General features: G+C 47.9%; 1 protein-coding gene across 5 annotated transcripts in view; it reads left to right on the top strand.

Moving 5' to 3' along the window:
* Positions 1-905: 905 nt before the first annotated feature.
* Positions 906-11,993, top strand: part of Septin6 (septin 6) — a 77,353-nt gene continuing 66,265 nt past the window's right edge. For 2 of the 5 annotated variants that reach the window (XM_051140857.1, XM_051140856.1), the window contains exon 1: positions 3,227-3,559. In XM_051140857.1, coding sequence (XP_050996814.1) covers positions 3,530-3,559 — 30 coding nt within the window. In that variant the 5' untranslated portion in view covers positions 3,227-3,529. Of the gene's footprint in view, positions 1,023-3,225; positions 3,560-11,993 lie in introns of those variants that run through there. The other 3 variants (XM_051140858.1, XM_051140854.1, XM_051140855.1) reach the window with 3 other exon arrangements.

Below are 11,993 nucleotides of genomic sequence, written 5' to 3'. Positions count from 1 at the left end.
TGCTTTTAATCCCAGCACTTGGGAGGCAGAGGCAGGAGGACCTCTGTGAGTTCGAGGCCAGCCTGGTCTACAAAATGAGTCCAGGACAACCAAGGCTACACAGAGAGACCCTGTCTCAAAAAACAAACAAACAAAACAAAACAAAACAAAGAAACACACACACTTATATATAAGTTTTTGCATGCCTCTGTTAGTTTCTTTACTCAGCAGCCATTTGGCTGAGCACCTGGCAGACACTGCACTGTACTGGGCCTTGGTTGCCAGGGCACCACAAGGACACCACACCTTACATGCACATATGTTCATGGTAGTGCCTATGAACTCAAAAATTCCTCTTCATGCCAGGTGCAGTGGCAGATGCCTGTAATCCCAGCACTTTGGGGGACAGAGGCAGGCAGATCTCTGTGAGTTCAAAGTCAGCCTGGACTACAAAGTGAATCCAGGACAGCGAAGGTACACAGAGAAACCCGTGTCGGAAAAATAATCCTCGTCATAAAAAGCATCCCCCCCTCTTTCTCTTCCTCCTCCTTTCAAAAAATGGAGACAGACTAGCACTTAAGCCAAGATTGCCTTGAGCTTGACTTGTAGCTGGAATAACCTCAAATATGCTGCTTCCCACTTCTGACATGCTGAGAGCACAGGCATGCTGGGGATGTGGTGCTGGGGATCAGGTCCGGGGCTTCCTGCACGGTAGGTGGACAAGTGCTCTATCAACTAAACAAACTACCCAGTCTCTTCTTTCTCTGACCTCTGTTTTTTTTTTTCCCCTCAAGTTGTTGTGTGTGTGGGGTTTTTGTTTTTTTTTTCCCTATCACGAAAGATCTTTTCAACCCTCTGGAAGGAGGAGAGGAGGAACAAAACTTAGCCACTTACTGACCACTTAATGAGATCTCTTCTCTCCTCAGCCTTTCTGCCTACCCTGTCCCTGAGAAGGGAACTAGGACCAAAGACTGGCAAGCACAACTCAAGCAGTTTCCAAAACCTCTGTAGAACTGAGTGTTCTTTGTCTAGATGGACAGCAGGTGAGTAAGAAAGGAACAATGGTGTCGCAGGAGATTTGAATTACACACTCCAACCCAGGCTGGGAGGTCCAGCGTTGTGAAGAGATCTTGTTCGGGTTCTGAAAGCCTCTAGGGACAGGAGGCTGAGGGTGGCACATCCGTTGGGCACCAAGGTGTCTGTGCTGAAGTGTCCCCAGTGCTTAGGAGGCAGTCTGTGTGGGATGTGTGTGTTGGGGGTGGAGGCTGGCAGGACTCCTGGGGAACCCCATTACCCCATTATGGCCTCCATCCAGCTCAACCCAACTGGTAGCAGCTTTGAAGTCTCTTTTCAGCCAAATGCCATGTATACACCTTGAGAACAAGGTGCCAATATCAGAGCTTGGCCTGGACCCTTTGGCAGGGAAGACTCAAGGGCTATCTACCAGAGGCCTAACCTGGAAGCTGCCAGCACTTCTGACTCCCCACCCCCATCTGGTTGAGGCCCAAGCCTTAAAGTAGTTCCTCAATTTGAGCCTTGGTTTAATGTGTTTCTGCTGTACCAGTCCAGGGCCTAGCTGTTCTCCAAGTGTTCACGAGGGTCTTCAAAACTACCGCTGGCTGCTCCTCTTCCTGTGGTCTCTGATTGTATCAGGTCCGCCTCTTTAGCCTACCCTCTTGAGTATCAAGAACAATTATGGAAGGCAAGAGACACATTGCCTCCCGAATCCTTAGTTCTTCATGGCTACCCTTCCTGCTACCTGCTCTTTATGGTACTTTCTTTTGTTCCGGGATCACTTAATGGACTACCACATCAGGCACTGGGGACATGTTTCATAGAGTCCATGTTGTCAACTTGTATACGTTACATAAAGAGCTCCCAGAGAGAACAGGAGAAGCAGTCACTGCCAGGTGGGATTGGAGGGCCAGGGGAGTTCTTTTGTGGTGACTGAGGTTCCCTGACTCCTCTCTCCACATACTTTCTAGGCCTGGCCTTTGTGTGAGATCCCCTCCCCAGTACCTTTCTTTTTTGGCTGCCTCCTCCTCAAGAGAGAGAACTAAAGATCCTATCATTTTGGAGCCAGGCGTGGTGGCACACGCCTTTAATCCCAGCACTCGGGAGGTAGAGGCAGGTGGATCGCTGTGAGTTCGAGGTCAGCCTGGTCTACAAAGTGAGTCCAGGATGGCCAAGGCTACACAGAGAAACCCTGTCTCGAAAAACCAAAAAAAAAAAAAAAAAAAAAAAAAAGATCCTATCATTTTGAAGAGTGAGGTGTCCCTCTTCGGCCTCTGGCAAACCATATCATGCCAAGTCCATCACTCACTCATAAGGCAACAAAGCCAATCCCAAGACAGAGAGAAGGGGATTCAGGGCTGAGATGATGGGGAGACATACCAGGGAGAGGACCACAGAAAGCAGTCTGCTGGGAGGGAAAGGAGAGCAGGCAGGTGCTCTAGCTTTGGATGATATGAGCTCTGTTCCAGGTCAGCCATGCAGTCCTGGGCTGAGTTAGTATTGCAGCTGGATACAGTGAGTTGCCCCTCTGTATCTCTGTCAGGCTCAACGGAGCTGGAGACCCTCAGCTCCCATTCTGAGACTCCCTTCTGGCTCCCTAACCTAGAAAGTGGTATGCTCTGCATCCCTGTTTATCCTGTTCATCCTGAGGGCAGGGACCAGTGAGGTCAGTTTTTTTTTTTTTATCAGGGAACCAGGTTCCCTGGAAATTACAGCCTACTGCAAGCGAGGCTTGGGAACCTTCGGACAGGAGAGGCAGGCGTCCTCCACAAGTCACAGCTCAGTTGTGGGGCTGCAGTGCGGCTCCCCCATTAACGCTTCATTTCTGAGCTATAATGTGGTGGCGCTGCAGGTGCCGCAACCCCTGCCCTGCCACGGCCCCACCCCCCACCCCAAGGAGATAACATGGTTAGGTAGGATGGACTATAGTGAAGCATTGAGACTCCAGAGGCCAGTGCTCCCATGCAAGCACCCGGGTTTCTCCGTGGGGAGCCTGAGGGGTTATGGGGGCTAGGAAAAGAAAGAGAACTGCAGATCCCAGCCTAGGAGCAGAGAGGGGGAGGGGCTGGACACCCTTCCAGCCTCAGGTCTTGGGGGGGGGCGCTCAGGATGTAAGGGAAAACGTGTGTGTATGTGTGTGTGTGTGTGTATGACAATTCAGCAGAGGTCGGGACGTACCACGGAGCCCAGTAGCCGCAGGGAGGGGGGTTGGAGGACGTGGTCACCGAGGGGAGCCCCCGCCCCCTTCACAGGGGCCGAGGCTGGGGTTGCAGAGAGAACTGGAACTGGGCTCGCCTTAGGGGAAGGCAGCTCGGCCAATCCGTCCCCTCCCACACCCTACTCCAAGGGGGTGGGTGATAGAGGAGAGGTTGGGGTTGGAGCAGCAGTGAGGGGGCCCCTCCCTGCACCTCCCCCCACCAGACTTGGTCGCGCCCGAAGTGTAACACTTTCTCTTTGTCGGAGGAGCTCCTCTGTTTCCTGTGCAGCGGCTCCCGTTGTGGAGGCACCCGAAGCAGCCCTGGCGGACCAAGGAGCGATGGCAGCGGCCGATATAACTCGCCAGGTGGTGAGTGCGGGGCTTGAGTACCAGCCCCTGGGCTAGGGGGTAAGGTTGGGGGGTTGGGGACGGCCGAGCAGACTTGACCACGAGGAGGGCAGTAGGGGTAGCATTCAGGAACAGAGGCAACGCGGGACTTTTTGCTCTGGGGGTCAGCCGCTCAGTCCACCCTCCCCCCAGCATGTCTTGGAGATCTGTGGTGGCGGGAGGGTGGGGGGCGGTTAGCAAAGCATACTGGCGGGCAGCTGAACTTGCATCGCGGGAGAGAGCTGCAGTGAGCGCCTCCGCCTCCCTTGCTGCAGCTGCGGCCCCGCCGCTGGGGCGTTGCCGAATGAATGGCCGCATGAGTCCGGAGCCCTAGGTGCCCCTGTCCACTTAGCTTGGCAGTGGCCCTGCCACAGCTGCCTGTTGGAACTCCAGCTTGTTCAGAAAAAGGGGCGCGGAGCTGGGGGTAGCCCGACCGAAGGCATAGTGTGGTGAGGGGGGCGGGGAGATGACTGGCTGGAGTAGGGTTTCTCCATATGCATTACATATGTGACTGCGTCTGTGTGTGTGTGTGTGTGTGTGTGTGTGTGTGTGTGTATCAGTGTATGCACATATATGTGCACCCTCCTGCCTTCCCTGTGGCAGGGTTATGTGTCCCTGAATGAGTCGGCCTGTTTCTATGTGCTCACCTCTATGGTGCATGTTCCTGTGTTCTCGAATGATTCTGTGTCAACTTGTACCCTGTCCTGCAGGGTCCCATTTGTGCCTCTGTGGAAGAGGAGGAGGGGTGCAGTTCACCCTGGCCTATAGGTGACTGGCTGCATATTTTGGCATGTTTCTGAGTGATTCTCTGAGGATCAGTCTTGGATTAAGTGTACATGGGCTTATATGCTAAAACCTGTGGAGCAGACATCTTTCTGTAGAGGCTGGAGAAACCAGCGTGAGACTTCCAGAAACAGTGTTCTCTTCATTTTGGTTGGTGACCAACTCTATAGAAACAACAACAATCATTTTAAAAACTAAAGTTTTCTAGCCTGGGATGTGCAGAGCAATCATACCCAAGAACCCAAGAGTCCATGTTTGTCTGATTCAGATCAGAAGTTTGGTTACAGAGGGCGATGAAAATTGGTGGGAACAATCTAGTTTTTATTCCACCAGCACCCAGAATGAGGTAGAAGTTGGGCAGTCATAGCCCACTACCACAAATAACTGCTGGATGAAAGATAATAACCCTGTTACCTCACATTTATTTAGAGAAATTGCCTGTACAATGTGAGTCCTGTGCCAAAGGCCGGAGTGGGAAGCAGCCCGTAGGTATTTTGTGTAATTGCAATTGATTTGTTTTCTAAATCTGAGTCCAGAATCTGATAGCATTTTTTCTCTACAGATAAAGAAATTTATTCCATTTCCTGTCTGGCTTTTGGAAAATCAGGGTCATTTATTTGAAACCTAATCTACTCTGTGCACCCCAGCACAGAGCTCCTCAGGCAGTCATGGTGTGGAAAGCCGGGGGGGCCGATAGGAGAGTGCCTGCTGATGATGGAATTTGAGAGACTTCTCAAGACTGACACTAATATTTATTGCTTCTAGTGTTCTGAGGACAAGCAGGGTGATTTCTCATCTGCATTTTCAAGATGCCATAGTTTTAAGTAGATGAATCAGTTTCCTGGATTACATTTGCTCTGTTCTTAGTGACCAAAAAAAAAAAAAAAAAAAAAAACACTAATGATTTTTTTCCTTGTCATAATGAATCTGCACCAACCTGCCCTCACTAGCCTCCCTTGCCTGGGTTAGGATTGCCAGGCTGATGTTGGCGCGGGAGACCGGTTCAGAAGGTTGTTGCACCTTAGGCACAACTCAGGCAATCCAGAGACCATCTTTGTTCTGCAGATGGAGGGGGCGGGGACGGCTGCAAGGGGGTGGTTTGGGGTCCCTTGGTTGGCTTTGGGTGATTCCAGTTTGCTCTGGCTGGCCTTACCACATTGTATATTGAAAAACATAATTGCATGGCGAATTCGGGAGCAGCCCAAGCACTTGAGACTTTGTTATCATGAAAAATGGGGTTCTGGGAAAACTGACGTCAATCTCTACGGCTTCCCTCCCCCAAGCCAGGGAAGCTCTTATTTATGTGTCATTTGTCTCTCTGCTTTCCTTTGTGTCTGCAAGAAGTTGTAATTCACCAGGGGAAGCTGGAATTAAGTCAAGAGACTTTGGGTGGCGGGATGCTTCTGGTTTCTTCAAAGGAATATGTGTCCAGGGCTTGCGAAGAGAAGACTAGAGAGTCAGGCTACGTGTTGTGAGCTTAGAAGTTCTTCTTTGTAAACTGAGGCACGATGATGCCATGTGAGTGGTGTCTTGCTGTGTGTGCTTTGGTATCTTCCCTGAGTCACTGGAGGGTCACCATGGACAAATATTGTTAGTGGTGAAACTGGCGTGGGAGTGGTTGAGTAGGGCCTACATTTGTGACTGTGCGCAGCTTGGAAGTTCCTAATTCAGTTGTGTCCCATCTGAATGAACAGCACAAAGGATTCTGGATGGCAGCACTATTTCTCCACTGTTGCTGTGAGTCCTTGTGTGATTGATGTGAACAATCCTATGGCCGGCCCTTGTCTACTATACCAAAAATGGGACAGCATACATAGTTCATGACTTTAAAGCTTCTAGTCTAGTTGGAGACACAAATTGTGGATGTAGAGAGAATTAAAGAAGTAATGAAAGATCTGTTGTGTGCTTCCTACCTGTGAGGTGACCTGAACTGTCGCTGTTGTGTTTAGAGAGGTTACTTGGCTGACTCATCCAAGGTTACCTAGGCAGGAACAGTGCCTCTCCTCCCAGGGAGATAGGGAGGGAGGGAGGGAGGGAGGGAGGGGGGAGATTGATTAGAGGAGTGCTAACCCTCCATGTACGGCCTCTTCCTTCAAAGGAGTTCCTGTCTAAAGGTGGAGGCAGACACAAGTCTTTATGTAGAGCTGGGCTCAGTGGGTAAAAAACACTTGCCTCGAAAGTCTGACTTTGGGGTTTGATCCCCAGAATCTACAGACTCAACACAACTCTCTGGCCTCTGCACACCTGCCATGGCATGCAAATCTCCCCGCGCCCCCCCCACAACCATACTTGAAAAATAATAATGTTTTTTTTAAACTCCTTATTTAATTATCATTATCCTAAGTGCTAAAGGAGAGAGCTACTGCCTGCCATGAGAAGTCATTATAGGGGACCTAATTCAGCTATGGATGAAGGCTGTGATAAGAGAGGCTTCCTGAGGACTTCCGGGTTGGAACAGGGTAGGTGTGAAGATAGGTGACATCACACTTCTGCCACTTGTTTGGGAGCAGTTCATTTGTCAATTCACTCACTGTTTTTATTCATTCTTCAACCTTCATTTCTTGGGCACTGACTCAGCTAGGTCCTGTGCCAAGGGCTGGGGATGTAGTGGTGGCCAAGGCATGGAGGAACCCTGCCCCCTCTCAGAGCTGCCAGATGAGGCAGGAACGAGCCCTGTTTCCTCTTGACATTTTAAAGCCAGGAAATGAGAGTGTTACTGGTGTATTTATTACAAAACTTCATTACAGTAGGCTAATAGGTCTGCATAATAAAATGGAAAATTGATGTGTAACCATATGCATAGCATTTGCTTTGTGGAGTGGCTGATATACACTTTTCTATTAATTGCTGGCTTTGTTACCAGTATGGCCCCCACACCTTGTGTCAATAAGGGAACAGCCCCATTGCTTTAACTTGAGCAAGCTAATTATGAAAGTTAGTCTGCTGTGGGGGGGAGTGGGGGTGGCGGTGGGGGGCGGGAAGCACTATTTCAAAATTAAATAGCACTGATTGCCAGACTTGCTGGGAGTTTTGAATTGTCAAAGCCATGACTTAATATTAGCCTGGACAATTGAGAAAGCCTTTATTTGCATCTGCATTGAGAATACATACAAGACACTGGGAAAGAAGAAAAGGGGATAGGGGAAGGAGGAAGGGTGAGGAAGAAAAAAGAAAAGCATACATAAATGTAAGATGCTTAGCTCTCTCGGGATGCTATGTTTGATCTCATTTTCCCCAACAACTTCCTGGACAGGTATTCCTAGCCTCTTCATTTTGTGCCTTCAGCAAGAAGAGACTTAATCCACATTGTTAAGGCTGGTCAGTGGATAAAGCAACGAAGCACCCACCAGAGCACAGTGACTTCCTTTTTAAAAAGTACTAGTCTTTCCAAGGTGTTTCTAAGAAATTAAAATTTGGCCACATCCTCATTTCCCCCTCTTCTTGCAGCTGCCAACATCCTCAAAGTGGTCAGAGGAGAGTGAACTCGGGAGACCTGGAGACCCTCTGGTGTTAAAACGATTCTCAGCTTAAATCCAAGATAGCACAGTCACGGGTTGTGTGGGTTTTCTTCTTCTTCTTCTTCTTTTTTTTTTTTTTCCTCTCTCCATATTGCTTTAAATAAAAATCTTGGAGCCACCAGCCATGTAATGATGGATTATTTTAAGTAACAACTGGAGGGGGTACAGAATAAATTAGAAACACAGACCCTTCCTCCTCAGTTTGGCAGGAGGCGGCTTCTGCTGCGGGGATTTGAAACCGTGGGTTTCTCGGCTGCCTGCACAGAGGAAGGAGGCCACATGCTCATGTCCTCCTCCTCCTCCTCCTCCCCAGTGTCTTCCCACTAGAGACAGCCATCTGCTGAAGTATGCAGCAGGCTCTCCACTGGCCCTGGAGTTGGGTCATTCCTGTGACCAGGGAAAGCTTTCCAGGCCTTCTCAGGGTTCCGGTTCCCTCTGCCAGGGCTCTCTCAGACCCCTAAGGAGGGCCCTGGGGTAACAGGAGCAGAGCTCTGCTCTCACAGTCCTGATGAGGTGCGAGGTGGTGTTCAGTTTCCTTTCACAGCAGAGGCCCCCAGCTCTGAACACTGGCGCAGAGGCAAGAACTGGGTTTTTTTTTTCAGATCCCCATTAAACGAGACCAGATGGAGGCAGAGGCAAATTCAGGCTCCCCAGAGGGCAGTTGGGCATTCACCCAGAGGCGTATGGGTAAACCTTTTCTTTCTTTCTTTAAAAAAAATTTTTTTTTAACAGATTGGAGGTAACAATGACCAGAACACTTAGAAAACTGTCCAAACTGTCTGACTTGAAGGAAATGTGTGTGGCTTTTGTGGGAAAGTTGACCCACCCAGAGTGGGGGGGGGGAGGATTACCCCCGGCCTGAAGTGGAGATATTTTACCTAGACAATGGCTCGTTGAGTTAGGTAGACTCATTAGCTCTGGGGCTCTTGAGTAGAGCTGGGCAGCTGGCCAAGCCTAGAATCAAGCTGGAGTCAGGAGAGAGACTAGAGAAGGAGAGAGAAGAGTAAGGGAGCAAGGTGAGAATTGAAGCCCACATCTTGGTGGCATGGGTTGCCTTAGTTGCCGGCTGCCGGCCAAGAGCTGTCCTGGTGAGGCCACAGGCTCATATTCCTTCTCCTTTCTCACTCCTACCTGCATCAAGCTGGGAGCCTCATGGACTGGAATTTTAGCAGCAGGAAGAAATACATCTGGTATTTAAGTCATATTTTCCATCTGAGAGAAGCCGTCTGCCTGGGTCCTAGCATCACCCTCTGCTGCTAAATCACTGGATGACTCTAGAACAAGTCACTTCCCAGACTCCGGGTCTCCGTTTCCCCCTTTGCGAAAGGAGCCCTTGGGTTAGGTGATCTTTAAGGGAGTTTCCAGCTCTCACGTTGTCCTGTCTTTATGTTTCAGTGTTCTCAAGACTTCATTCTGTTAGGTCCTTGCCTGCTTCTGCTTCTGAGGTGACAGAACTGAGCTCCGCCCCTTCCCTCCTTCAGCCTCTAGCTGAGTGAGAGGAGAGTTTTGGAGAAGGAACTTGTGCTTTTAGCTCAGCAGGGTCTCTGTAAGTGAACTAGAAACAACCATTTGAACATTGTCTGGAGATATACATACATACATACATACATTTTCGAAAGCTACATGATGACTGAATGTTTGTCTATGGAATCCCACTTCAAACGCACTAGGACAGTTGGCTACTTGATGGAGGCCTGCTGTGAATCCTTTTTATAGAATAAGGAACCACTTTGGAATTTATCTTTGGTAATAAAATCCATTGCCTCGATCAGCTTTGCCAAAGAGATGCTTTCGTCCTTGTCTAGTAAAGATGTTCTTCGTGTTTCCTTGAGGTCTCTTAAACTGCTTCTCCATGGAAGCTTTGGCAAACCTAATTTCTCCTTAGAATGGTCTCCAAATTTCTTTCCCAGCCCAGAACAACAGTATCAGCCCATGAAAACGCATGGCATATGATGTGTTGGGTTCATTGGTTTTTACCTTTTTTTTTTTTTTTTGGACCTTCTTAATGTTGTGTGGCTCTCAAGGCTGATGTATACTTTCCATCCCGTTGACAACATGGAAGGCTGCCGGGAGGGTTTTATCAAGGACTTTCAACACGTTTTAGGACATGTGCTTTGTCTTCTGATTTGCACAGCTCTATAATTATGTTGCATTGTTTAATAGTAAGTTATATATTATATGTAATAATAAGTCATAATAAAAGCTGATAATAAGAATTTATTGTATGGTTGGTAAAACAGCTGTCTTATATATAATAAAATTACCCAGATGCTAAAGTCTGTACTTAACCAAACTTGCTGATTATCTCCCTATGAAGCATTTTCTGGTTGAAGTTGAGGATTTTTTCTAAAATATCTGAGGCCACTTTCCTGCCTAGGAATGTATCATCATAGACTCTTTTTTCAAAACAAAACAAAACATTTTTTCCAGATTATAAAACTAAAGTATGCCTACTCTAGAAAAATTGGAAAACCAAAAGGCTCTCCCCAAAGTAACCCGCTATACTAGTTTTCTCTCCTCCCTAACCACTCGTGTGTCTGCAGGGTTTTTGTTTTGCTTTACATAACGGTTTTTGGCAGATGCTTCATGCCATTCTGCACTCTTATAAACTATTTTCATTAGTTGCTGGATATTCCATCATATATCATTGGATAGGTGAATTGCTTTCGAAAGTCTAGGAGATGTGTGGTTTCTCAGTGCCAGGTTGATGGTGCAGTGAGGTAAGGGGTGAAGGATTGGGCCCACCACTGAGCAGTCAATGAGGCTGCTGACAGACGATCTCATTTCAGCATTTGTCTCCTGATGTTTGAGTGCAAAAGACCAGAGGAGAAAGTTAAGGGAAAGCCAAGTCATAGGTCATGAGTTCCAAATGTTTCCCCTTCATCCTTTAGGATGACACGTGCTAAGTTAGCTACCTTGGCTTTGAACAGAGACAGGAAATTCTCTATTGACACAGGTGGGCCCTGACTTCCCAAGAGGCCTCACTTAACAACTTGCTTTCTCTACCAGGGCTGTTAGAGGACAGGCAATGGGCAGTGCAGGACAGCAGTTGCCTATTGGGTGCCACTTTACTTTCCAACCGAACAGCCACGGGAGAGAGCTACACAGCTGGAAGCGCCATACCTCCTTGTTCTTAGCATGTATAACACACATTTTCAATTAAAAACTGAAATTGGTGTGGCCTCAGGAGGAGGCGGGAGAGAGCAAGAGCTGTGTTTCTGCCTCTGCTACCAAATGTGGTATAACGTATTTCAAAACCGCAGGTGACTGCAGATGAGAAGCAAACAGGAAATGGAATTGGGAGGAGGGAAGTGGGGACTTTCTCAGTTCTCTGGAGCATCTCTTCATTTTGCCAGCCGTTAGCTCCTTTCAGACTATATCCTAACTAATTGCCCCCACTGCAAAGCTCAGTGAGCAAGACCTTTCCCTTTTTATTATTAAAAATATCTTGTAAATTATGCAGGCAACATGTGAGTTCATCTGTGTTATAAGAGAGTCAAACACTACAAAAGCGGATGACACCTCTGATTATGCCCCTGTTTCCATTTCCTGTCCTCTGAGGTAACTACCGGTATCTTTTGGTTTGGTGTCTTTTCATGCATCTGTCTAGGTATTGTCCTCTATTTATGTGCATATGATGCACCTATGGCAGACCTTTCGTGCATACATTACTCATTATGCACATTTTTCTTCAACTTGTGTTCTATAACCTATGGACCTGCGGCATTCTGGCTGCAGATTGTTCCAGAATATTTATGTTAATACATTTTTTTTTGGCTGTCTAGCATTTAAGGAGTTTCTAGCTTTTCCTTACTATAAACAATGCTTTAACACATTTCCTCAGACATGGATCTTTGTACACCTGGGCAGGCTTCCACAGAACAGATTCTAAGGATGGTTGCACGGTTATGGTAGATTAACGATTTTGATGATTGTGGCTGTGAACATGGTGACACCTGCTACTCAGGATAGCAAAGGTACCGTTTCAGTGTCAGATGTGCTGGGCCAGGTTGCTAGTCCCATTTCCTCTTCTGCACCTTGTAGTCAAGTGAACATTCAATTAACTGCAATCAGAGTAATTAGGATCTCAATTGATTATACCAACTTAAGAAGGA

Source organism: Acomys russatus, chromosome X (assembly GCF_903995435.1).
Source record: "Acomys russatus chromosome X, mAcoRus1.1, whole genome shotgun sequence".
Taxonomy (NCBI): domain Eukaryota; kingdom Metazoa; phylum Chordata; class Mammalia; order Rodentia; family Muridae; genus Acomys; species Acomys russatus.
The sequence above is the reverse complement of the archived record's forward strand: the minus strand, read 5'-3'. Positions and strand labels throughout refer to the sequence as shown.